Source organism: Camelus dromedarius, chromosome 17, assembly GCF_036321535.1.
Source record: "Camelus dromedarius isolate mCamDro1 chromosome 17, mCamDro1.pat, whole genome shotgun sequence".
In the NCBI taxonomy this organism is placed as follows: domain Eukaryota; kingdom Metazoa; phylum Chordata; class Mammalia; order Artiodactyla; family Camelidae; genus Camelus; species Camelus dromedarius.
The window spans coordinates 7,575,687-7,601,285 of NC_087452.1; the positions used below are offsets into that span (position 1 = coordinate 7,575,687).

The 25,599-nt window shown below is 46.1% G+C and overlaps 1 protein-coding gene and 1 long non-coding RNA gene across 18 annotated transcripts in view; one reads left to right on the forward strand and one right to left on the reverse strand.

Moving 5' to 3' along the window:
* LOC135323334 (uncharacterized) overlaps nucleotides 1–25,599 on the forward strand; it is a 669,673-nt gene that overhangs the window by 575,241 nt on the left and 68,833 nt on the right. The gene's annotated exons all lie outside the window — the stretch shown is intronic.
* GRM7 (glutamate metabotropic receptor 7) overlaps nucleotides 1–25,599 on the reverse strand; it is a 770,235-nt gene that overhangs the window by 13,756 nt on the left and 730,880 nt on the right. For 14 of the 17 annotated variants that reach the window (XR_004142565.2, XR_004142567.2, XR_004142566.2 and 11 more), the window contains one exon: nucleotides 25,192–25,291. The exons of 2 other annotated variants lie outside the window; for them this stretch is intronic. Coding sequence is in view for 1 of the 15 variants with exons in the window: in XM_064496293.1 (XP_064352363.1) it covers nucleotides 18,676–18,686 (11 nt within the window). In the remaining 14 variants the exon portion in view is untranslated. Of the gene's footprint in view, nucleotides 1–18,527; nucleotides 18,687–25,191; nucleotides 25,292–25,599 lie in introns of those variants that run through there. One more of the 17 variants, XM_064496293.1, reaches the window with a different exon arrangement.

Genomic DNA, 25,599 nt, shown 5'->3' on the forward strand with positions numbered 1-25,599 from the left:
CCCGAGGCTGTGGTTTACGGGGCCCTCGTGTCAGACTTCCGGGATCTGAAGCCGTGGCCCTGTGCGAGGTCTCTGAGCCTCAGTTCCCTTGTCTATTAAGTTCTTTACAAAATCAGGACGGTGATACTAGTGATGGTGGGAGGATCACGTGATGTTTTTAGCACAGTGCTGGACACTTAGGAAGGGACTGTTATCATCACCATCACCTTCGTTGCTCGGTCATCATCATCATCACTGAAAGCTACACAAGATAATGGAATTCAGCAAGATGGTCATATCTAGACTCAACGAGTGTCCCCCATTTCATAGGATAAACTCCTTTCACAGGATGTCCTTTAAACAGGAAGTTGATGTGAGTCTTGGAACTGCCAGTTTTGCTCTTATGCACTGGAGAGGTTTAAACTCTGAACTCGATCTGCATTGCAAGCCCTCAGGCCCCCCGGGGGGGGGCACCTTCCAAGTCTGTGTTACAGTGTGTACGGAGACTGTGTTTTTGCAGAGAACAATGTTAGAAGGTAGATTTTCCTATCACTTCAGAAAATGAGTGAGTTTCTTGATGATAGTTTGGCTAAAGAAATATTTTAATTTCTGGGAAAGTACCATTATTTTTGGTGACAGCAACACAGAAGATTCTTAAAACCTAGGTTGTTGTATTGCTAAGGAGAACAGTCTTTTTTTTTTTCTGACGAATACTTCCAAACAGTTACTGTTCTCTGAGATAGTTACTGTTCCCTGGCAGATGTCACCTCAAACCATCATAAGTCACAACATTCCTGCCATTACGAATACCTGTCTCATGGGAGCAAAACAGCAACTGTCAGTAAATATCGACCAAACCCCTAACATGAGCCATCTTCCGTTCCGGGTTCCAGGGCTGTGACGGGCGCCCAGACACACAGGGCACCACCTGGCCCTCAGAGAACTTCCAGCCTGGTAGAGAACCTGGCTACTTGGGCCCATGCTAAGGTTGTCACCCAAGACTCTGCTGGCCTAAGGCAATCACTTGCCATTAGTCAGCCCTCCACGACCTTCTGTCCAGAATGCTGTTTCCTAGCACAGATGTAGGCGGCAGTCCGTCAACCAGGAAGTCCAGACCGTTGGCTTGGCCCCTGGTCCTTGTTCAAGTACCCCCCCAGGGCTTTTCTGTGGGCGACCTCTGGCCTTTTCCGTTTCCATTTCCATTTGCAGCTCCACTCTCGGTGCGCTGTTGGTGTACCGTCATCTCAAGTTCCAGCTTCCTGGTGTCCGAGTTAACCGTTCTCTCTCTTTGTTGACTACCTTCCATCAGTGCCTTGTTCTCAGGTACGAGGCCTCTCGGAAGCTTAGGATGACTTTTTCCTACACTTTTCAGTGTTGGCTTGTTTCAAGGACTTCTCTTTTATTACTTCCCACACACTTATGATAACCAGTCAGTGAGATACTAAGGTTCTTCTGTCAATTGTGAAAAAAGCACAGAGGGGACCAGTATGGGATGAAGTTGAGCAAGACTCATGAGCTGTTAGAAAGTGGAAAGTGAGGGGATAATTTGGAATGGCTGATTAAATATAGTTTGCTTACTAATGGTAATGGTTAATATTTATAGAGTGCTTGCTGTGCCCAGACCTGGCACCAAGTGTTACAGACGGATCATCACATCAGTGGTCTGAGAAGGTGCTTTCATTCTCCCCATTTTGCAGAAGGGGAGAGAGAGGCACAGAGAGGTTAAGTGTGGCTCCCGAGACCACAGGGCTAACCGAGCCAGGCCATCTGACTCCAGAGCCCACGTCTGAACCACCGTGAACCTTTTCATGTAATAGGAGACTTCGCTCTTGCTCATCTGTTTCATCTTAGCAAGTGGAAATATTGTAAATCAGGAGAGTGGAGAAAATGAGCGAGCAGGTCTAACGACATGTAAGGTCCCTCCTGCTGGTACGCTGTTGCATCCACCTGATGCCTCAGTGAGTGAGAGCCGAGAAGATGGATGTAGCAGTGGGCTTTAAATAGCGGAGAGCGGCGTTCTATTCATCATATCACGGGTAGAATCTGCTGCTCTGAATACCCTTCTCCTTCCTCCCTGCCTCTGAAAAGCTCATACCTGGAAATAGAATCTCATTTCTGTCCAGCACCAAGGCCTCCCCCTTCCTGGGGCTGATGAGCCATTGTACGTGGAGGCTAGAGTTTGCCAACAGATGTCCATGAACAAGGAGGCATCAATTTTCCACGGGACGAGAATTTGATTTATGTTGAGCCCTTGTATTTGAATCCAGGTTTCCACTTAGCTTGTTACAATTTCTGTATTTGCACAATATGGTCATTGCTTCTCCAAAGACCGATTCAGACGGGTGATGGATTGACACATCTATGGTTGGAAAATCCTTTGGCTGAATGGCCACCTGTCTGGGGGAGACTAAATGCACCAGTTTTTCTAGACCTTCTACAGCCGTCTGGAATTTTCCAGTCAACCTGGTTCTACCTTTTCAATCTGTAGTCACCAAGAGGCGACTTTACCTCTGTCTACTGCCAACGACGTTAGTCTGATTTCAATTTTTTTTTTAAGATCAAAGTTTTGGAAGTATTTTCTATATATTTTTTTTAATGATTTCAAAATTGGCCCACCTGTAATTCATCCATTTTTAGATGGGAAAGAAGAACCAGTCACCAGTCAGCATTTTGAAAAGAAGGATGGAAAAGAACAGTCGATTTTCAAGAAACTAAGACAAGACAGAAAGATACTCAGTATTCTAGCCTTCCACACTTGGGGTCTTCCTACAATGGCACCACCCGCCAGAACAATGGCCGAGGCCCTTTCAAACTCCCACCTGAGCAGAAAAAGATTAAAGAATGCTCAGCACGCTTCACCAGGTACACAGAGTGAAGTGATACATTCTTGAAAATAAGAATTTCAGCCATAAGGAATGAAACAAAGAGAGGTTAGCAGGTAACCCCGAGTCACCCAGAAAATTCAGTAAACCCTGAGTACCCGATTCCCTCTGCTTACTACTTAATCAGAGTGTTCCTGGAATTAGTCTGAAGGAATCCACTTACTTCTCAACTGGCTGTTTTGATGTCCTGTAAATACTGCCCAAATTCAAATTTCTGTAACAGAGCTGACCATAAAAATAACATCATTCAACCCACGGGATTAGGATGTCCAAATGAATTGTTTTATGTATTCAAGTTGGACTTGGGCTGTTTATTTCATTCCATTTCAGTGTCCTCGCTGGCACTCTGTGAGCAAACTCGGGCAATCACTGCTCTATCCATGCCTTATATTCCCTTTTTCATAAACGCTTACAAATGCTTTCCACTTCTTAATATGTGCCCCAGGCTTTGAGATGTTGACATGTAAAGAACTAAATATTGGTATCACTTTGGCTGGAAATGGTATTGGATAATGGTCAATTTAGAGACCCTAATTCATATTCTGAAAAGTATTATTTTCTCTGTAGGCAGAAGAAATGGAAATGAGGGCAATAAATGTTTGCCAGCCCTCGGGTAGTCATGGAATGAGCATAGGGGGTTGCTGGCCCAAGGAGGAGGCATTTTAGAACAGGTCGTAAAAAGGAGACAGCTTGTGCGCCATGAGTGGGCTACAGATGGGTGTGGGTATGGGTATGGTTACCCTGTGTGTTTCTGAATGAGGAAGCCAGCCCCCACAGCACACTGCAAAGCTCTCCATTGGCCAGAGCTCTAGACTTTTGAACTAGACCTTGGGTTGTTTTTGTTTTTTTTTTTTTCCAGATCCTCCAGCACACAGCACACAGGATGGGTTTCTTGGAAGGGGAGACCTGGTGGTCCGTGGGAGGATATGAGTCAGGAATCAGAGGGGGAGGAGTGACACTGCAGAGGGGACCTGGCCTAGAGGAGGGCACTGAGTTGCTGCAATTTCTTTGTAGGAGGAGGCAGAAACGAGCAAAGGACACACACACACATACAATGTAGTGGGAGGTGAAGAAGGAACAGGAGAGAAGCAAATGATTTAAGCACTACAAGAGGGCTGAATTTGGATCTAGAAGCTAGACCTTTCTCTCTGTATATGCAGCGTGTGTACGAGGGAAGCGGTAATAAATGAGAGTCTCAAACCAGACTGGGAGTCAGTCCCAGCTCTGCCACTTACTGCGTGACCTTGGGCAGGCTGGTTAACCCCTCCATGCGTTACTGTTCACTGTGAATTCCCATGGAACCTATTCACTGAGTGGTTCTGAGGGTTAGATAAACTGGCACTTAGTAATCATTTAATAAGCATGTGCTATTATTATGTAAGTTCCTGATAAACATTCCATCTCCTCTGTTGCTTTTCTTTCTGTCAGAGACACAGCTGGAGACATGGTATGGAAATGAATTATTTTAATTACAAGATAAGGGCTGCCCATTTAATCGGAATGGTGTGATGAATTCCTTTGTAAACTCATTTTGGAGCCATAAGGGACTCTGAAGTTCAGGTTTGCTTACTGAGGGGCTACAAAGGGACCGCATCCTTGCGTTCTGGGCTGTTCTTCATTTGTATTCCCATCCTTTGGTGTGTGTGGTGTTTCACTTTGCAAGTTAAGCCACAGCGTGCTGTTGGCTGCTCTGCTTTGGGCAGCTAAGAGCATCTCTAGAGCAGCCTTCCTGCAGAAGCAGGTGCTCTGAGGACCACATGTTGTTACAGCAGCTTGGCTGTTTATTCACATTCAACAGGACATACTGAAATGTTGGGTTTGACCTCTGTACGTGTCCCTAGGCCCCTCTCCATCCCATCTCAATGCAGTTGACCTCCCAAGGAAGATGGGTACCATTTCTAGACACTGCACAGACCCACAGACCCAAGCGGTAGAGCCGCCAGAGGTTATTAGAAACACCATGCTCTGGGAGTGCGGCAGTGTTGATTTTCCTTTTCCTGCCAGCCCAGAGGTGGGAGCCCAGAGCCATCTTCCTTTCCTTGTGGCTTCTCTTCCACTTCTTCCACGTGATCCAAAGGCACTGGACCAGGGACTGCTGCCTGGGGTGAATGGCAGAGCTAGTTCTGCCACGGGTCTTAGGAGAAACACCTCACTGTCTCATGCTTTCCTCGCTTCCAGCTTTGATGAAAGGAATATTCCTTGCACTTTGACCCCAGTTTTCACTAAGGTTTGGTGATAAAGACCCAGTTATGAGTAAGTAATCCATTTCCCTGCTATTGCAGGAAGCTCTAGGAACATATTTCCCTTAGGGACCCTGTGAGGAGTACAGATGGTCATGTCACCTCCATTTTTCTCACTAACCACCATCCCTTTTTCATCCAGAGATAAAGAAAATATTCTTGCCCTGAAAGGCTTTACTGTCTGTCAGTGATCTGTAACCATTCTTACTTCATCATGGCCAACTAGGTCGTTATTCCTACAGAGGAAACAGCGTTTTCTGGCTGCAGTCCCTTCAGCGAATAGCATGCACTACCATCTCCGAGTACAAGGGGTATCGACGTTGAGAACGTGGTGGATCGGGCTCCGAGAACATTCAGATGCCTCCGTGGACATGGATCCTGAGCACATTTAATGCGCTGTCATCACTCGCTGGATATGGGCACTGAACTTCAGTAACTCACAGAACGGCTCTGCTGGGCACTCTTACACCTGAGCAACTGTTCCTGCCGCAGAACGCACTTGGGTCACAAGTAGCAGTTACAGCCAGAGCCATTTATTTATACTCAGAGTTACTCAGACAATCCCCAAAGGAATCTTTCAAAGGAAGAGGATGCAGTGTTTTTCTAATTCCCTTAGGTAGAGAGTCGTCGTTCTATGACCCCGCCCCACCCCGCCCCACCCCGCCCCTAAACACACCGACCGTTTCTTTTAGCTCACAAGGAGCTTTTTTTTTAAAGAAACAAACTTCTTGTAAACATGTTTTAAATTTGAAAACTCTTTTCCCCTCAAAGTAACTATAAATCAGTAAGAAAAACACAGAATGGGAACTGCAGGATTGACCACAAAACAAACAAAAAGCAGACTCAGCATTTAAAGCCACAGTAACTGATGAATAGTCTGAGTTGGGGTCGGTGATAAGGCGATGCCTCGGCTATCTCGGGGGGTTTAAATACTGAGTGCGCCTGGACTCCTGATCCAGTCCTTGGGAAACTCAGAATACTACAGGGGTGATGTGTGACATCCATTTGCTCACCATAAATCAGTTTTCGCAACAAAAAAAAAAAAGCGATTTTCCCAATGAGATGGAGCAAGGAACCAGCATGTTGGAAATCACACTATCTTTAATTTTGGGGCGACGTGTGTTTGCTAGGAGTGTTCATGTAAGCTTCTGCAACAGTGAGAGCATCAGGTTAATGTGTCCAGTCTCTACAGAACGGATATGAAACACCTTGACCCTTGAATAACCAGATCAAGCGTGGATCAGATATTGGTGGTGAAGGTTGCAGACTTCTCTGCTGGGCCATTCAATGAGAATCCTCTTAATTAGCTAATTATTTTTAAATTGAAGTATAGTTGATTTACAGTGTTGTGCTAGTTTCTGGCGTACAGACAATGATTCAGTTATACATATATACTTTTTCATTATAGGTTATTGCAAGATATTGAATGTAGCTCCCTGTGCTATACAGTAGGACCTTATTGTTTACCTGCTTTATGTGTAGTAGTTTGTATCTGCTAATCCCAAACTCCTAATTTATCCATCCCCCCCCTACTTTCTTCTTTGGTAACCGTAAGTTTTTTTTTTCTGTGTCTGTCAGTCTCTGTTTTGTAAATAAGTTCATTTGTATCATTTTTTAAGGTTACATACAGTGATATATAGTATTTGTCTTTCTCTGACTTCACTTCACTTAGTATGATAATCTCTAGGTCCATCAATGTTGCTGCAAATGGCGTTATTTCATTCTTTTTTATGGCTGAGTGGTATTCCATTGTGTGTGTGTTTACACACACATACCCACACACATCTTTAATCCAATCATCTGTCAGTGGACATACAGGTTGCCTCCATGGTTTCGCTATTATTAATAGTGCTGCTATGAACATTGGGGTGCATGATTAGAGTTTGTGAGAATCCTTTAAAACACAGAAGCAAAAGGTGAGAGAAATGGGCGATTTCCCTCTGAAATGGAAAGGCTTGTTTGCGGTCCTGGAAGAGCCATGGATGCCACGTTTTTGGCAAGGACAAGCCTGGCTTCAGCCGCAGCTTTGGCTGAGAAGAGAAGCCACCAGCTGGGGGGCTGGGCATCTACCATTGGCTTGGAAGCAAGATTGATTTAGCATTTTCCACCTGCACGTCTTTATAGGTGGGAACAGAGCCACACTCTAGCTGAGAAGCTCTTTTGCAACATCACCTCCGCTGGACGATGTCAGCTGTGGATGGTGGTGGTGTCTCTTTGGACTTAGGAACAAATGGACTTAGTTATAGCCTTTCAGGATCCAGCCAGCTCTTCTGTAGAGGAGTTTGCACATGGAGAGAATGACATGTTGGTGGCCTTTGGCTGGTACAACCAGGCTGCCAAGTAAATGGACACACGGGTCAGCATGAGGCAGACTAGGGGGGAGACTGCTGCCGAAAACCACCTTTCAGACTAACGTGCCTGCAAATCACCCGGAGATCTTGTTAGACTGTCGATTCTGACTCAGTTCTCCTGGGGTGGAGCCTGTTTATGCGTTTCTAACAAGCCCCAGGGGATGCTTGCTCACAGATCAAATATCGACCACAGCAAAGTGTCAGGCACATTTCTAGAAATTTACATCCCTGTCAAGTTGTGTTTATCACGCCTGACCTTGCTGCACACACAGCTAAAAGGAGGACTGGCCCTTTACACGAGACGATGCCATTCATAAAAGTTGGTGTAACAGAAAGAGCCCCAGGTTGGGTTTCTGTCTTTGGGTTGAGACACTGACATGGTTGCCTCTCTTCTCTCTTCTTTGCTACATGTGTTTAAAGAGAACTGCACAAACATCCTCTCCCTAAGTCTCACGTGTCTAATAAAGCACTCAGAGTATGTTCGAGCTTTCTGGATGGCACCGATCGCTAGCTTGTTTTGTTTTACATCTGGCTTCTCTCGCTGGATGACCTTGGCGGTATGTGCTCATTGAAGTGGGATTCAGAAACACAGAAACGCCTGCTTAGCTGAGATTGGTTTCACCTGGCTTCCAACTCTACATCACAGGACTGACAACAGAGCCTCCCTCTGCTTAGTTCTGGGGGGAAAAAAAGAGATGTTGTGCATGGTTTTCAGAAATGCCCTTCTTTTTGTCCAGATCAGCTTTTTGACCAAGTTCACTTCCCAGGTACCAGGCAATGGGGGGGGGGGGGGAGATGGCTCAGGGGAACGCAAATCACTACCAAGGAAGCAGCGTCGCTGGCCTGTGGAACCCACACAGCCCAGTGACAGACTCCATCCTGATAGTTGCCTTTCATTACTGGTTTTAGTAATGACGATGCCCTTCTCATACATTATCCTCAGAACTTTATTTGGCACTAATGCCCAAACTGTGCTCTGCCCCAGGTGTGATTTTTCCTATGTGACATGAGAAAACTACAGTTCAGATGAGGTAACTTTTTCAAGGCCACGGTAGAGATGAGACATTGAGCAGGAATCACATCTGTAACTGCTCCAGGGCTCTAAACGCGTCACAGCTCCTTGGGGCTCCACAGGGGACACATTATGGGTTGAATTGTGTCCCCTGCAAAAAGATGTATTACGTCCTAACTCCCAGTACCTGCAAAGGTGACCTTATTGGAAATAGGGTCTTTGTAAGAGAAGGACAAAAAGAAAGGACGGGGGGAGAAAGAGGGAGGGAGGGAGGGAGAGGCAGAGAAGAGACGGGGAGAGAGGGAGACAGTGATGTCTTAACAAAATAGACCCTGCTGCTGCGATCGGCCCAGGGAGTCACAGTGTATCTGATAAATGGTATCCACTCTAGACATTCTAGAAGTACTATCTCCTGTAACACACACACACACACACAGACACACACGCGCGCACACACACAAAGAGACCTTCTATTGTTTTCATTTCATAGATGTGAAAATGGAGGCCTAGAGAGGTTAACTTGCCCAAAGCCACCAGGTAACAGACAGTGGGGCCCAGAGTCCCATCTGTCTGATGCCCCCGTCTCCTGTCCCTGCGTGGTGGGCAGTGAGGTTTGTCTGCTTGGGGAGGCTGAGAATCTCCAAGAGAAGCTCTAAGTTGGAGGCACAGGAGCTGGGGTTGCTGTGTGGTCTCCTGGGACTCGGTCACATGTCAGCAGGACTGAAATGCTCATCTTAAGAAGGTCACTAACTGCTGAAGGCTTGAACTCGTCTCCTGCGCCTGTTTGGTTATTGAGTCATCCAGGAGCTCAAGTAGATACAGAGAGAGCAGGATGTACGGGGGCCGATTTTGTTGTCACTGTTGTCATAACATATTACAGATCTTAGAATGACTTGCCAGTTTATGCTTTAGACAGGAAATTCAATGGAGTTGACCTTTGAAAAGCAATGAGATCTCACAGTCACCTGTGAGGGTGAGGCATCAAGACAGCCCAGGAGGGCAGCTGTGACCCCACGGCAGTGGTCTGTCCAGTGATTCAGCAGAATGTCTCCTGAATGCCTTTTGTGTCTTTGGGGCATCTTGTCTTCGAGAAATCTTACTCTGAATGGAGGATCAGAGGTAGTTCAGGCCATCACACCCTTGGCGATACCCTTAGAATAGAAACTGGCTTGTTCCGTACTCTGCTTCTACCTAAATCTCTGCCCTCATTCCCTTCCACTCTCCTGCTCCCTCGTTACACTAGCCTTCCTGCCGTTCTGGGGCCAAACTCGCACCTACCACAGGGCCTTTGCATTTGCTATATGTTCACTGTACACTTGCTGCCTTGAATGCCTTCCCAGAGATCTTTGCATGGTTTGTACCTTCTCATCATTCAGCCTCATCTCAAATGTCATCTCTTCAGGGACATCTTATCTAAAATAGCGACCCCCGACCCACACTATCTCCATAGGCTCCCCTAATGATTTGCTGCAACCATATCCTTTATATGGCTCTCATCTCTACCGAAACATAAGCTCCGCATGGATAAGGATTTATTGCAGATGCTGGTGTGTCTGATACTTAGGAAACACTCACCAAAGATGTCCTGTGTGAGAAGCTGAAGTCGGGCAACCACAAAAAACTGTGAGAAAGCCAGGTAGAGGGCTGTGAGGATGCACAGGAGGGGCGTTCCAGTCTTAGACCAGGGGAATGCTTGGAAAAGATGGGAGCCTGAGCCACGTGAAGGAGGGAGCCCAGCATCTTCTGGTGTGTGCTGCATATCCAGCAGGACCGACACCCCTCCTTTCCTCTGCTCTGTCATTACTTAGGTATGTGCTGTCTGGCCCGGAACAGTCAGTTATGGCTCAAGTTTATCCTCGGGGTCTGGAGCTCTGGTTGGCTTCCAGAATCACTCTTTGTGGCACCATCTGGCAAGCATCCAGGAACATGAGTGGCATGGCAAAACAAGGCACCCTGGAATTACCTATAATGAAAATGACTGGCAATCCCCAGCGATTACTGTGTTTGTGAGTGACAGGGTTGCATTTTGTGCAAAACCTTTTCCTACAGCAAAGTGAATCCTGTGAGGTTTTCAAGTTTGAGAGTTTTTTTTTTTTTTTTTAATGAAAATAGCTTCACATCTTTGGCATCATGCCTTCTTTTGCCCAGATAATGATACTGATTATGGTTTTTAAAATGTATTTTATGAGGAGATAACATGGAACCTTTTTTTAAAAATGTAAACCCAAGTTAGAATGAATGCAGTATTAGGATTCTTACACTGCAGTAGAGTGGGCCAGCATTTAGATTCCAGAGGTCCCATCCCCGAGGGCCTGTCTGAATTCTTAGAACGCTCACAGGTCACAGAGGAAAAAGGAGCTTGGGTCAGGCACAAGGGAGTGGCTCACGTGCGTCCCAAGACTGGATACGGGGAGTGAAAGGGGGGATTCAGGACAGTTGATGGTCCGCCTGCACTGATACATTTACTGCCCTCTGTGGATGCCAGCTCCCTGTTAGGGAGAAAAGGGGTTCAGGAATCACAGGGAGAACCCCCCAAACGAAGGGTCTACAAACGATTGTAAGGGGTTGGAGAAACACTGAGCTGCTTTACTAAGTTTTCGAACTTGTTTGGAGTCGTAACTCAAACCAGTTCTACCTGGAAAGGCAAAACAGATACCAGGTGATGGAGAAGTTGGTTGAAACAGAGGAGAGGATCCCAGGTCGCCGCCTCCACCCCCCTACTCTCTGCACCTCTTCCCGATGACCTCATGCCGCTTTCAGAACATGGTTTGCAAACTGGACACACACACAATTTTAAAATTAGATGTAATTTATATATTTATATCAATATTTACATTTATATTTATTTATAATTATAATAGATAATATTTATGTAAAATATATTTACATATAAGTATATAGTATTTGTATTATATTTATATAATGTGTTTATAATTTATGTATTATGAATTTGTCATTTATAATTATCTATCTATATAATACATTTATATAAATACAATATTTATACTATTTTACATATGTATATGTATTGTATTTATAGATAATTGATATTTATATTATATATAATATTGATAAATAAATCATGTGTAATTCTTTTTCTCTGAGAAAGAAAACTCAGCCTAGCTCAGACCTGACCCAGGCTGGCCCACGCCTTGCCCCAGCTCCACCCTTGGGTCCGTCCCAGCTTGCTAAGGGGCTGGGGGATGTTGTCCAACCGCAGGATGTCAGGCGACGTGCTATCAGAAGTGAACAGTCTCCAGCCTCCACTACTGACCTCAGACTCTCCATCCATGCCTGCCTCTCTTCCAGGCAAACTCCTTTGCTCCTATGAATGACAGTTTGGGCTCGCCCTCCATACCTTCTCAACTTCCTGCTCCTGTATCCACAAACATAAGTGGGCCATGCTGTTTCCCTTCCCTCTGTCCTATCCAACAGACCGCTCCCTGCTACCCATCAACTCCTAGTCAGTCTTTGAGACTCAAATCCAGTGTCACCTCTCCCAGAAGCCTTCCCTGGTTTCCCCAGACAGAATTAGGTCTTTTCTTCTCTCTGCCCGTGTAGTACTTTGTGCTTTCCGGACAGTCAGCCGTTCTACTAACTGTTGGATTTTTAAGCATCTTTGCTTACTCTCCATACTATTACTTGTTCAGTGCTTTCTGCATATCAACCTTCAAATTCTTCACTTAAAAAAAAATAACTAGGCCTTACTTTAGATTATAATATACATAGAAGCATGTTCTTAACAGTTAAAAAAAGACACAAGTGGAAATCACTGAAACGAAAACTAGATGTACGGTTAGGAACTGAAGGTAAAATCAATCATTCAATCAATCAGTCAGAGATCTGGTGAGGCAAGCATAACGACAGGGGAATCTTACATCCTTTGAAATCCTGTAATTCTGTGAAATTAACCAAGAAGAGTGGTTCGTGAGAGTCCCAAATTCATAAACACCCCAAACTTCCATTTTCTGAATTGGAAATTCAGTAAAAAGCTTGCTGCCTAACAGAGTGTGGAAAATAAGGCCAATCGAAACCTGTACCATGATAGGTCCTATGTGTGGTGCTATCAGGGCTGAACTCTGCAAACAACAAAGTTAAGGGGCGAGAGGACCAAACCAGGAGCCTACAGCACAAGAGCCCACAGTCAGAAGCCACTTACAATGGTTCTGTTTTAGACAGAGAGCCTGTAAGGGACAGAGAAGATAAAGGGGACTCAGAATTTCTGTGGCAGAGATAGCAAGTGCCAGATTAGTTCCTAGAAATCCTTTGGAAGCATCTGGCCTAAATGATTTTGGAATTTCTGGTGACCATAATGGTCCCACCATCTGCTTGTGTCTTCTAAGTAATGTTTTCATCTTTCTTTAAAATAGATGGCTTCAATTAAAAAAAAAAAAAAGATGGTGTATCAGTGACTAAGCCGACTTAACATGGTGCTTGTGATTTTTGCATCATTTAGTGTCATGTGATGTCAGTCTCCATGGAAATGACTCGATTTCATTGAATGGCAAAGTGCAGTAGTTGTGTTGAAGAGGAAGCCGTCCTGCCTCTGTTTCCTTGTGGTTTTTCATCAGAAGGGAAGACCTTAGAATCTGGCCCATTAACTGAGCCAATAAACAAGAAATGACTAACCCAGGAAACTCAGAATTAGGAGAAAGATGAAAATGCTGCAGTGGGGACCAACTTCCCTTTAGGGCAATTTCAAAAAATGTACTTTTCTCTGTGTTGACCACAGGAAGCAGGATTTTGAGGCCAGTAAGAGAAAACAGAGAAATTCTTAAAAGAAGCTTTTTATCTAAGAGATAACAAAACTAGTTCTGGGCAAGGTGGGACCTAACCTCGGTACATTTAATCTGCTTCTTAGAAGAAAAAGAGCTTATTTCTACAAGTGTATAATCCCATCTCAATGCAACAGTAACTGTAACTCCATTTCTGCTGCTTGTAACATAAATCACCAATTTTTGATGTCAAAGACTTTAATCTTGCTCAAAAAGAGGTCTGACCTTTTGCTCTTGGCTTCTAGGTTTTCTTTGGCTGGTGCCCCAGGCTAGCCAGATGGTAACATTGTGATTTAGGGTGGGAGTTTTGGGTCTTGTGGTATCAGTTGACCTGGAGACTGAGTTCAACCCTATGGGCAATCAGTCAATCAATCAGTGATGCAGATATAAGGGAACCCTGATTAAAACTCTGAGCAGTGACGCTGGCATGAGCTTCCTTGGTTGGCAGTGCTCCGTGTTGTCCCACATCAATGTCTGGACTCCATGGGGGAGAAGACAATGGCGGCTCCGTGGTTGGCACATCTCCTGGACTCTGAAGGCTCCTTCTCTTGCCTGATTTAATCTGTATCCCTTTCCTGTAGGAAACCATCACTGTGAGGAGAGCAGCTTTCAGTAAGTCTTTCTAGCAGTGTATCAAATCTGAGGGTGGTTTGGGGAGCCTCCAAGCTTGCAGATGGTATCAGAACCGAGGCAGTTTTGACGACTGCTCCCCCTAAACACTGTAGCAGAACTCAACTCTTCACAGGCACATGAACCACTGCATAGTCATACATCTAATACAATGCAGAGAGAGAGACAGGGTGACGTCTTTGTAACGATCTCTAAACAACCGACCTCATGCACTGGAGAGATTACCCTCGACTTTGCAGCACAGATAACTGATCACAAATTAAATCAACTGAATTTTGGGCCCCTCAGTTCTGTAAATGTGGCACCAGCCTACTTTGTTTTTCCACATCTGGCGCCACAGAAGTCAGTGAGTATGCAGGTAAACACTGCAGTTCAAGTCAGTGGGACTTCTTACGGGTGGAGAGGTGGAGTGAAAGTCAATTCATCATCAAATCTTGTTGCTTTTACCTTTGAAATACTGCTTATCTCCATTTACGTCTCTCCATCACCACCATTTCTGTAGTCAAAGCTAACCCCATCACCTCAGCCAGCGGAGTGTCTCCAAACAGAATCTAGACATTTACGTATAGCTCTTGCTCCGCACACTTGCAGGAGTGATTTCTTTAAAAAATGTAAATCACATCATTTGTTATTTATATTCTCATTTCCACTGCTTAAAAGTCTTCAGTGGCTCTCCAATACTTGGAGAACAGAGGCATTTCTAATTTGTTCTGTAAATTTCTGTGTGACTCAACACACTTACTTCCTGGGCTTTATCTGGAACCACACTTGCCCTTGCCCTCTTCCCTCTAGTTACAGAGACCTTGATTCGGTCTTTCCTACTTGCCGTGCTTATACCACTGGGCCTTTGCACATGTTCTTCTCTTTGCCTAGATGACCTTCCAACCACTTGCTGCTACTGATGCTTACAAGCAAGACTTTGTTTGAAAAAAAAAAAAAGAAGAAAAAGAAAAAGCTACTCTTGATTTCTGCAGATCTAGTACTTGATCTTTCTAGTTCACAATGGAGTTGAGTTTCATATTTCTTAGCTATAATTTGATCATCTGTGGCCCCGGCTAGACTGAGTTATTTGACTTTGGGTGTATTGATGGTTCTACACTTTTCACAAGAGCTCCAGGTCATTTTGGGGGGAGGTGGGCTTCAGACTGGACTTTATTCAGAAAATGACTGTGAGGCAGGATGCTTGCAGCTGTCCTTTGGGGATCAAATATTAGTTGGAATGAGTGGTGATAGAACAAACATAGCCATCAAGCATCACCGTGTGCCCCTAGGAGGTGCCTTCAGATGTTCTTCCCCTACAGGATTCACCCTGAGTCACTCCTTGCAGAATAATGCCCTCGATGCCCAAGGGTGGCATGGTTAGGACAGCTGGCCAAGGTGTTGCCATCTTGGGCTCTAGAAATGCAGGGTGTTGTGACATAATAATTCCTTTTGTGGCAGTTAGTTGAGGCCTAGGGTAGTGTGCAAAGTGCATTACGCCAAGGGCAAGGAACCTTGTCTGCGAGCCTGGGGTTCCCTTGAAGGCTTTCTGAACAGAGAAGGAAATGGTGACTTGTCTCGAGTTCCTACCGGTGAAGGGGGATGAGAAACGGTTCTTTCCATGCTCCAGGGAGGCTTGGCCAAGGGCTGCTCTCCCACCTGGATACGAGGTTCCGTGAGCACATGCCACTGCCCGAGGTGGACAGGCTCCCCGTGGAACGCCACGAGGGGTTCACTCACGATGTGCCCGGCGAGACGTGCGGCTGGTGGGTGGCTGAGCAGGATGGCTGGGTGGGCCTCCCAGCAGGTCCCCATCCGTCCAGCTGGGGGCCCTGTATATTTGCGTCTGCATGTGTACCGGATACTTGTGCCCGTCTGTGCCTGCTGCGCCCTTTGGGAAGCTTCCTGGCACAGCAACTGCTCTCACAGCACACGTGCGTCAGCAGATGAAAGCGTCATCATTACTTACAGCACCTGAAGGAAAAAAGCTTGAACTGATTTCAGTTTTGTTCACATTATCATAAGACATTTTAATAATACTTTTTCTTCAATGAAAGAGAAGCTGCTGGATTCTTTAAAAAGAAATTCAACTGTTAGACATTCCTGAACTGTCAAAAAAAATGCTTTCAAACTTTGTATCATCTGCTCATGCAAAGTTTTTCACTTATGTTCTCTGTTAAGAATTTGAAGAGGTCGTCATCACGAAGCCTTGGCCGGGAACGGTTTGTGGCCACTTTGTGCGTTTAGGTTGATAGGAGCTATCTTTACGTGGAAGCAAGCCCAGGATTTCATTTTGAAAATTGAAAACTTTAGGTTTTGAAGTTTGATACAAATTCAGTCTTTTTTTTAAAAAAAACTTTTGATTATTTGGTAATATACTTATAAATTACATGGATTTTTTTTTCCCAACAAGCTCTACATAGATTTCCCCAAATACCCTCCAGTTTACTGACCATGCCTTGCTAATACTGTCATTTTTCACATGAGCAAGACATGGAAGAGCATTGTCCTAATGGATGGGTGGAATGCAGGAACAGTCTGTTAATCGTCTTGCAATTCTGTGTCCTGGTCAGTAGGCCCCAGCGTGGATGACAGGACTAGACACTGGATGTGAGCAACAAAGGGTCTTTATTTAAGAGACAAGAGAATATTTTTCTTAATAACAGCTTTCAAGTTATCAGTTCTGAAAATGAATTTTCTGTATGTCCTCCAGACAAAGGACTTGGTGTAAACTTTGTAAGAAAGCACGTGACCTTGGCACATCTCAAAACCTCCCTAAGACTTATTTTGTGCAGAGGTCACATGCAGATTACAGCATCCCCCTCAGGGGCCACGGTCAAGCACAAATGCGTCCTCGTTGTGAAATACTCAACACGGAGTCTGCACCAAGGAAGCAGGTGGAGTCGGCAGGACTAGGCCGGGGGTGGCGAGTTCCCTGTCACCAGACGTATTCCAGCATGTTGTACTTGGTCGTATTTTGGGGGTAACATAGTGACCGTTAAATCCTTAAATGGCCTTAAGTTTCCTCCCCTGGCCGAGACTCCCAGGCTAGAGGGAGTAGAGCCGTCTCTGGAATTACCACCACAGCCCCGGCTGTAGGCCATTCAACACAAGAGTCTCAGTGTGAGGTTCTCAGCGGCCCCTCGTTAAGAGTCTCTGAGTGAGAAGCACAAGGACCCTCAACCTTCTCAGGAAAGGAATTCCCCACCGCAAGCGTCAGTCTCCCCTGAGGGCTTGCTAACGCACAGACTGACAGGTTCCCAGCCTCAGAGCTTCTGGTTCAGCAGGTCCAGGGCGATGCCCCAGAATCTCTGTTTTTACTGAGTTCCCTGGTTGGTGCTGATGTGGTCGGTTGTGGGGCCGGAGTTGAGAATCCTTTCATTACAGCAGTTTTTCAGCCCTGGCTACCGTTAGGTTCACTTGGGAAGATACTTAAACTCCAGCTCCCTGGACCGCATCCTAATGCAACTGCACGGAATCCGGGGTTGGTGGGGTTGAGGGGGCGGGCCTGGGTGCAGGAGAATGAGCTCCGGGTGGTTCCAGTGGGCGGTCAGTGCTGAGCACCGGAGTCAGAGCACCCGTGTTTCAGCCAGTGGTCAGCTGGGCCTTTCCTCCGAGACTTCAGTGTTGGACTAATGTTTGCATTAGTTTTGTTATTACTTGCTTTCTCTTTTGAATTTTTTTTTTTGAAATGTCATAGCGACATTTGAAAAACAAAAGTGTTTTTGTACTCTGAGACTGTTCCAGTGATGATAAGCCTTTCTCCTCCTAATTATTCAAGAGCTGACTTACTGTTAGCATTTAGATGAAAATCTGCAGTCTGTAGTTAAGATCAGTATATACGACAGTGTAAATGGGTCTGGAATATTTTATTAATTAGCTTTTTATTACTTTAGGTGCTTTAAACTATTGTGGTAGCGGTAAAAACCTAAAACATTTTGTAAGTGAAATTACGACTTGCCATATTTGTCTGTTTCCTGCTGAAAGAGAAACATCTTCAGGTAACAATAGCCAACTGAACTGCGCGATGTTTCCACCTCCACGACTTGATTTAACTACAGGATGCCTCCAGGAGGCTGGATCACAATGCTGGGGTCTGGGGGGTCCCCTCGTTCGCAGGAGCTGGGGTTTGAGTCCGCGTGTCTGGCGGAAGTCGGGCGTGGCCAGCGATTTCCTTCACGGCCGGCAGAGTCCGTGTTCCCTGCGATGCGCTCCAATGGCTGACATCATCAGGAGCCTGTTAGACACCTGCTGAGTCAAAGCCTCCTCTTGAGCCTCCACCTGTAACTTAACAAGATCCTTGGGGACGTCATACAATGTTCTGTTCAACTTAGGGTTTGATTTCCAGATAATTCTGGTGAAGGGCGGCGTCATTAGGGGTCCCTGTTTACTGACCATCCACTCTTTATGCCGAGAGGGTGTTTTTCTGAGTGAAGCTCCTACCGCTGGTTTAATTGCACTCCTCCGCCAACTTTTGATTGAGGCCGGAAGGGACAGCGTGAAATAGGCAACTACATGTGTCTTCTCTTTGAGCTCCTACACCCAGGCCTGCAATGGCCTTGAGACGGAAAAGCATCTTCTGGGCAAGGCTGGGCCGCCTGCCAGCAATGCCCCCACTGTTGCACAGTCCCGAGCACCCCTTAGTGCCCAGCCCACGCCCGAGAGCACAGTCCCCAAATAGTCCAGACAATTTCGTGCTCCCTTCCTTAGGGGGAAGGCGGGGGTGGTGGTGGTGGTGGAGTGGCTGGGAGGAGGGACGTTTCATCTTCACTGCCCCCTCTTGGGATTTTATCGACTGCACTTTCTGGCTGCTTGCGTTCTGTTCTGTTAACATCTGTCTTGGGGAAGAAGAAAGCATTTTCACTTCTGAAGGGAAGGAAGGAGTCACCTATGAAATGAGCGCTGATTATCTAATCCTGTGATCTGAGTTTTTTCCTGACATCTTCAAACTACTTATATTCACGCCAGCTGTTTGCTGTCCTTAAAATGTCACAAGACATTGCTCAGTGTCCCCCTTTCCCAACAATGCGTGGCAGATGTTTGGGTTTTGATGTCTTTACATGCCTTTCATCAGTGCAGAGACTGCACTTGTTGGTGGCTGTTTCCCACACAGAATGGCTGCTGTTAGGACTTACCCTGTTTTACCAGAGATTGCAACTTGCTTCCAAATAAAAGGAACAGAGGACATATTACAGGGTATTTATGACTAAAACTACTTACTATTTATGAAGAATCTAAACACTTAGCAATCTTCTTCAAAGACAAACTGTAAAACTTGAAAAAGATCCAGCTGTTTAACATTTCAAATCATTAGCTGATTGCCTGAGCTAGACTTCAGCATTCTGTTTGAGAATCTTTGTTTAAACAGAGCTGCTGCAGACAGCGTCCTCTGTTATGTAGTTTTCCCACTACCATGCAAGCTGAGGGTCTGGGGATATCCCCAGGAGAACTGATGCCGAGATGCTTGGAACCTAGAGTTCCAGCCTCCCAGTCCTCCCCGCTGTCATTGAGACCACAGTGAGATGGGTCGTGGGGCAGATTTCTGCATTGAGTTCTGAGAGGTTCATAGAGTGACTGGGATCTACTCTTACTGAAGGCAGATCATTTGCTGATCTGAACACAAGAAGCATCTCCAAGAGATGGCAAGATAGGTGTGATCTCCAAAAGCCCTGAATGGTTCTCTTAAAGACTGGATGGAAAGAGATCCTGATTCCTCACTGTCAGCCATGCACCTGACCACATCCTGGGACCTTCACTTGGGCCACCTCAGGAAACCTCGAAAGAACCTGGTTAATGAACTTACTCAAGTCCCCCCTGCTGCCCCAGGAGGCAGCAGAGACGGGAAGGGGTTTGTCTCCGAGTTACCCCGTATCTGATTCCAAAGCCCTTGGCTCTGGACTAGGATGGCTTTCTGTCAGAGGAGCATTGTTGGCTTTCTCTGAGATTGAATAATTTTTCATCGGCAATCAAGTTATTTTTTCCTAAGAGAATTCCATCCGCAAAACTATGATGTTGGTTAGAAGCTTGCAGCTGCACTAGATTCAAAATGGTCACGGCAGCTAAGGAAATATTTGTAAAGAGGACTAAGAAAATACTTCTAAATCCTCCCCAGTGACACAGTAAAGAACTCACTAGAAGCCAAAACAGGGAAGAGAAAAGAAGAATGCTTGAGGAGTGGACAGGATTGTATAAATCAGGTCAGTGTTTATTCACCCACTGAGGTACAGATCTGAATTAGACAGTTTTAAAGCCATCTTTTGTATTACAAGAGTGGCATGTTTATTGTAGAATATTTAGAAGGTTCACAGGTATTTTTCCTGCTTATGAAACTGCTGCTATGACTTGAAATTCTGTCCATAGAGTGACTTGGGGAGAGAGGATTTCCATTTTTTCCCCATGGTTGCCAAATGTCCAGTAAATACTTCTGCAGAGATGCCCTATCTAAAGTTGACGTAACCCTAGCTGTGTTCACACTTACACAGTGACGTGGAACCTGACATTGTAGCTTCTTAAGAAAACGGGGTAGTCAGTTTCTTCCTCAGATCCAGAAGCTTGTCTCCCTAAAATGAAACTTTGAAATCTGAGCTTTCAGGCCAGAGATTGGCTGCATTCCAGGGACCACTAGGTGAAACGGTTGCCTGAACTTTTCCTCTGCTCTTATAAATTATCCTCTGCTATCTTTAGCCTTAAGAGTTTTGAACATGTCATTTATAAAGTCTGAGAGTACATCTCGTTCCTAAGCCAAGAACTCACAATCTGTGTTGTCTCTCAAAGGACCTCCTACCCTGATGCTTCTGCAAGTTCTGTTTTCTGCTGCTCCTCACTTGTTAAACCCCAATTGGAACCTTTCTCTCTGTAGGATGCTTTCCCACAGCCTTCGGGACAGAACCTGAGGATATGCATGGTTGAGTTCTAGTACATTTTTCTGCCTCTCTCCAGCCTCACACGTTCTATCCTTGTCCAGTGGCTCTTCACTGGGGCAGCTGTGCCCTGGGAGAACCGCTGGCCATGGCTGGGGAGCTTTCTGATGTGCATGACGGCAGGATGGAGGTGCTGCGGGCATCTAGTGAGCAGAGGCCACGGATGTTGCTAAATGTTTTATGTACAACACCCAGGACAGCCCCCTGCAGCAGAGAATTGTCCAGCCCCCAAATGTCACGAGTGCCGTGGTTGAGAAGCTTTGTAGTCTAGCTAAAGTGGAAAACAGATCTTCCTCAAACACACCACATACCTGTCACTGCGAGGCACTGCGTGGGGCAGAAACGTGGCCTCTAGACCCAGATGGCTGCCACTGTAGCTCAAATTCTCTACTTTGGGGAAGTCATTTAACATCTGTAACCTCTGTTTCCTTACCCCTAAAATGAGCCTAATGACGCACATCTGATGATGCTACTGTGGTTAAATGAGCTCATATATTTTAAGTACTTGGAAGAGTGGCGGGTGCACCGGAAGTACTCAGTATCTGCTCCCCAGGACTGCTAGCGACATTGCCACCATGCACTTTGCTGTATTCATTTCACCTCTCTGTCTGGACCACCGTCTCCCATCTTGCCCCCTTCTTTAAGCCACAGTTAGAATGTCCTCTTGTCACCCCATGAGAGCAAAGGGCTACTAGAACCTTCTTCGCATCTATTAGACACGCGTGTATCACACGATTAGTTGCTCTCCCTTCTCTGGATGACACACTCCTGCGGCTCTGGCTCAGCTTTCTCTGCCCCCCTGACAACGGTCAGCCTCCTGTCAGTCACAGGGCTGGTTCAGCTCTGACTGCATTAGAATCAAGACGAGGAGGTTGAAAAAAATAGTAAGCGTCTCCCTTTCTTTTCAGACTTGATTTAAACCCCTGTAGTAAGCCTCGCAAGGCTAGCTGATGAGAAATAAGACGCCTAGATTTAACTGGGGCTTGTGCGGTGTCTGGACCCCATGCGGTGATGGCGGCGGAAGGCGAAAGCTGAACACAGAGCCAGGCAGAGTCGTGCTCCCTCCCGTCCCGTGCGGCTCGCTCCTCTCCAGCCGCGCCAGCCTCCTGGCCTCGGGGAGGTGGATGCCCTAAGCTGCCATCTGGTATTACTGATTCAGTCCTTCTGTGGCCATCTAGCCATACTGTCCATTCTGCTGGACCTGTTTCCCTTTCCGCAGGTACGGTGACCGGTGGCTACTCACTGCAGGCGATTATCAGCAATAATGCTGATACTTCACAACCTCTGCTACTGTAGCTGGTGGAAACATTTTTTTTTTCCAGATGGCACTATAATCTGACTTTTCTATAATGAGGAATATTTTTCTCTCTCTTTGGTTTGAAGATGAACTTGACAGTCTTAAGGTATTGCGACTCTTGAACAAAGAGAAGCTGGGATAGAATACGGTCAGAATGGGTACTAGAGCTACTTCTGTCACTAAAGCCTTGGACAGTCTTCTCAGCCCTTCGAGCTGCAGTTTGGGCAGCTGTAGGTGAGGACGAGGGCCCCTGCCTCAGTGAGATGCCCTGAAGGTGAAAGGAGATGCTGTGTGTGAGCACATGATACAACAAAACTGCGACACATTCTGTGCGCCCGAGCTGCTTGTAACAGGTGATGATGGAATTTTTAAAAATTTTTGATTTTTAAAAAAGAATCTCTTTCTGCGCTTGTGGAACACAGACTCGTTAATTATGTTCTATTGACAATATTCAGTGATCAGTCTAATCTGTGGGTTTTTTTTTTCTCAACTTAAAAAATGTATCATTTGTATAAAAGTTCAAAAACAAGACAGTTCTTCCTTTCTGTCTCCCCTTACACAGCCCTTTTACAGTTGGATTTCTGGACTGAGCGTAGGAGATGCTGGGAGAGGAGTCTCCTGAGCTGTCTCCTATGCAGCCACTGTGACAGAGCTGGTCTGGGGTGGCCTGTCACGCCAGCTCTGGGTGTGGCTCTCCAGGCTAGCGTTGCAGTAAAAGCTCTCCCAGGATGCAGATGGACAGGGGAAGCTCTAGAGGATGCAGAGCATCACTGACTGTTCTCGAGTCGCTTTAAACTCCTGCTTGTTGGAAACAACAGACATCTTTTGCTTGGTGCCTGTATTTCCCCCTCACTCTCCAGCATTCACAAAGCACCTGCCAGGCAGTGACGGCGGGGGCTAACCAGGCATAGGACAAATAAGACGTGTCAACTTGACTCTAAGGAAAAGGACCAAGCATTGTCCAGCCATCACTGGAAATCCAGAACTGGCCATTCAAGGTGAAACGCGTTGGAAACGTGCTGTTTGAGATTGAATGAAGGCGTGTGTTCGCATCTTTGAATATTTAACATGGCTCTCCCGCTGCCAAGCAACACTGGGGTGACAAGTAAACATGCACATCACTTCCCTTCGGGTAGTGGTTAAGAAAATCATCCTCTCCACTAGCTGCAGGTTTCCACCACAAGACATGAGATGACTACAAAGTTGCCACCTTGCCTGCTTTCCAAGAATTATGTGCAACTGTAGAATCGATAACCACAGAGCAATGTAAAGAGCATATGAAAGGAATGGGGAACCTTTCTAACTGAGAGAGAACTGTTTCTGGAAAATGATTTGTTTTTAATCAACAGTATTAATCACACACTCCACAATGTAAACCACTGTATACTGGATGCTACAGAAGCGGGCCCTGGTGCTCCCAGAGACAGCCTGCAGGTTACTTTCACACCAGTGGAGGCTGCTGAGAACAAAGCATCTCTCTTCTGGAAAGAAAGTGCCTGTCTTCCTTTTGGTCTTCTCCAGGCTGCAGCTCAGCACTGTCCAGGAGAGCCTTCCGTGATGGTATCACTGCTCTGTGTTTTTGGCTGTCCAGTGGGGCAGGCTCTAGCTTCTGTGCGCCCACTGGGCACCTAGAATGTGGCTGCTGCAACCGAGGAGCACATTTTTAAGGTCATTTAATTCTGATTAACTTAAATTTAAACACTCACGTGTGGCTAGTGGCTGTTGTATGAGTTGAGCAGCTGCTGATCAGTTGGTGATACTCAGAATAAGAAAAGTATCAGCTAATTACTGGCTGTATTGTATTGTGTACCAAGCATTGTGTTAAACGTGTTATGTGCACTAACTGAATCCTAGTAACGACCCCACGAGGTAGTTACTGATACTGTACCCCTTTTGAAGGATTGAAAACCGTTGCCAGAGAGTGAGCAGGGTGCTCCCATCACAGCGTAGAACGGGGCAGAGCTGGCTGCCGCATCCCGGAGTACGCCCGCTCACACCCTCAGTCTTAACCTGCGCCAGCTGCCTCCTCCCAAGATCACAGCGAATGCGGAACAGCAGTGGTCACCGAAGCAATGGTTACTCGGACCATTTTCGCTACCTGACTGGGCAGGAGAGCATGAAAAGCACCCATAAAAGCTTGAAGATCGTAATCCCTTTGAGGACTTCCAGGCTAAACAGATCCCCAGTTGCCCTGCTGAGTGGCCTGAACGGACTCCCTAAGGATGTAGCAAGCCATTTTGTCCCCAAAAGGTCCTGACCTGTGGCTCACACTCCTGTGCAGGAGAAGAATTTAAGCCAGCTTCTAAGCTGGTGTTGTCATGGAGACTCAGCCTTAAACAAAGCCGGCGCGGTGCTTTCGGCGCCCATGGCCGAGCCCAGCAGTTAGCGCCACCCGCACGCAGCCCGCAGTGCCGTCTGGAAGGGCCTCTAGAGAGAAGAGCTTGCGGTGGCTCCCCCTGTGCTAGCGGCAGCTAGGGGAGGCCTCCTGGGAGCGCGGTGGGCGCTGCTGGTGGCGTAAACCTGACTAATTAAAAATATCGGTCTTTTTAGCAGTCTGGAAAACACTGCTGTGTAGCTGTCACCATCACGCTAACGCCACGTTGCACGCACTGATTATCAGAAGGGATTTTTTTTTTAAAGTTCCCAAGCCTGGATATGCATCAGAACCCCTAGAGGAGAATTTTAAACACAGACGACATTTTGGTGAGCCCCAGGTTAGGGACGCAAGGATTTCAGTTAGACTGAAATAAACTAAAATGCATTTCTGGTTTCTTGTTGGAAAATGTTCTGCCATAAATATGATATTTAAATTGGCCCTTGGTATTTTCTTAAACCTCTGGGTACTAACAGGCAGTAATAACTTAGTGTAAGCATCACCACAGTGACGACGGTGTTGACTGTATTCAGGCCTCAAGTCAGGAAATAGGTGCTGTGTTAAGAAATGAAATGAGAACTCGGTGTGTTTGAGTGGGGTTTCCCCGGTAGCTCCTTCGACGGTGATGCAGTGAAATTTTGGCTTTCAGGGACCATGGCTCAAAAAATAGGTTGACAAGAGAGGCGACGCATTGATATTTCAATGAGAAAAATCCTGCCAGTTTTTCCAGACAAAAATCAGAGGCAAATGGATTACTTGACACTCTCAGAGTTTATTGGGTGTGGAACAGAAAGAGAATGGGTACAAGGGATCACATGGAAGAGGATCGGTTTGGAATCTCCCAATTCTTTCCTAGAGGAAAGACAGACAGAGAAATCCAGTTAGTTTTACGTGATGCAGTAACACCGAGGGCTAACATTGGAACAGCTATTGTGCCAAACCCTGTTCTAAATGCTTTCCTTTTCTCTGGTCCTTACCACTGTCATATGAAGTTGTATGTTACAGACGAGGAAACTGAGGCACAGAGAGGTATTGTTACTAAAGAGTCAGCATTTTGCCCCCCGGCATAAAGGATAGTAGCTCACATGCTGATCCCTACTGTCGTTTCTGTTCCTTTCCATGGGAGTCAGGCGGGCGCCCCCAGTGATGCTGCTGTCCCT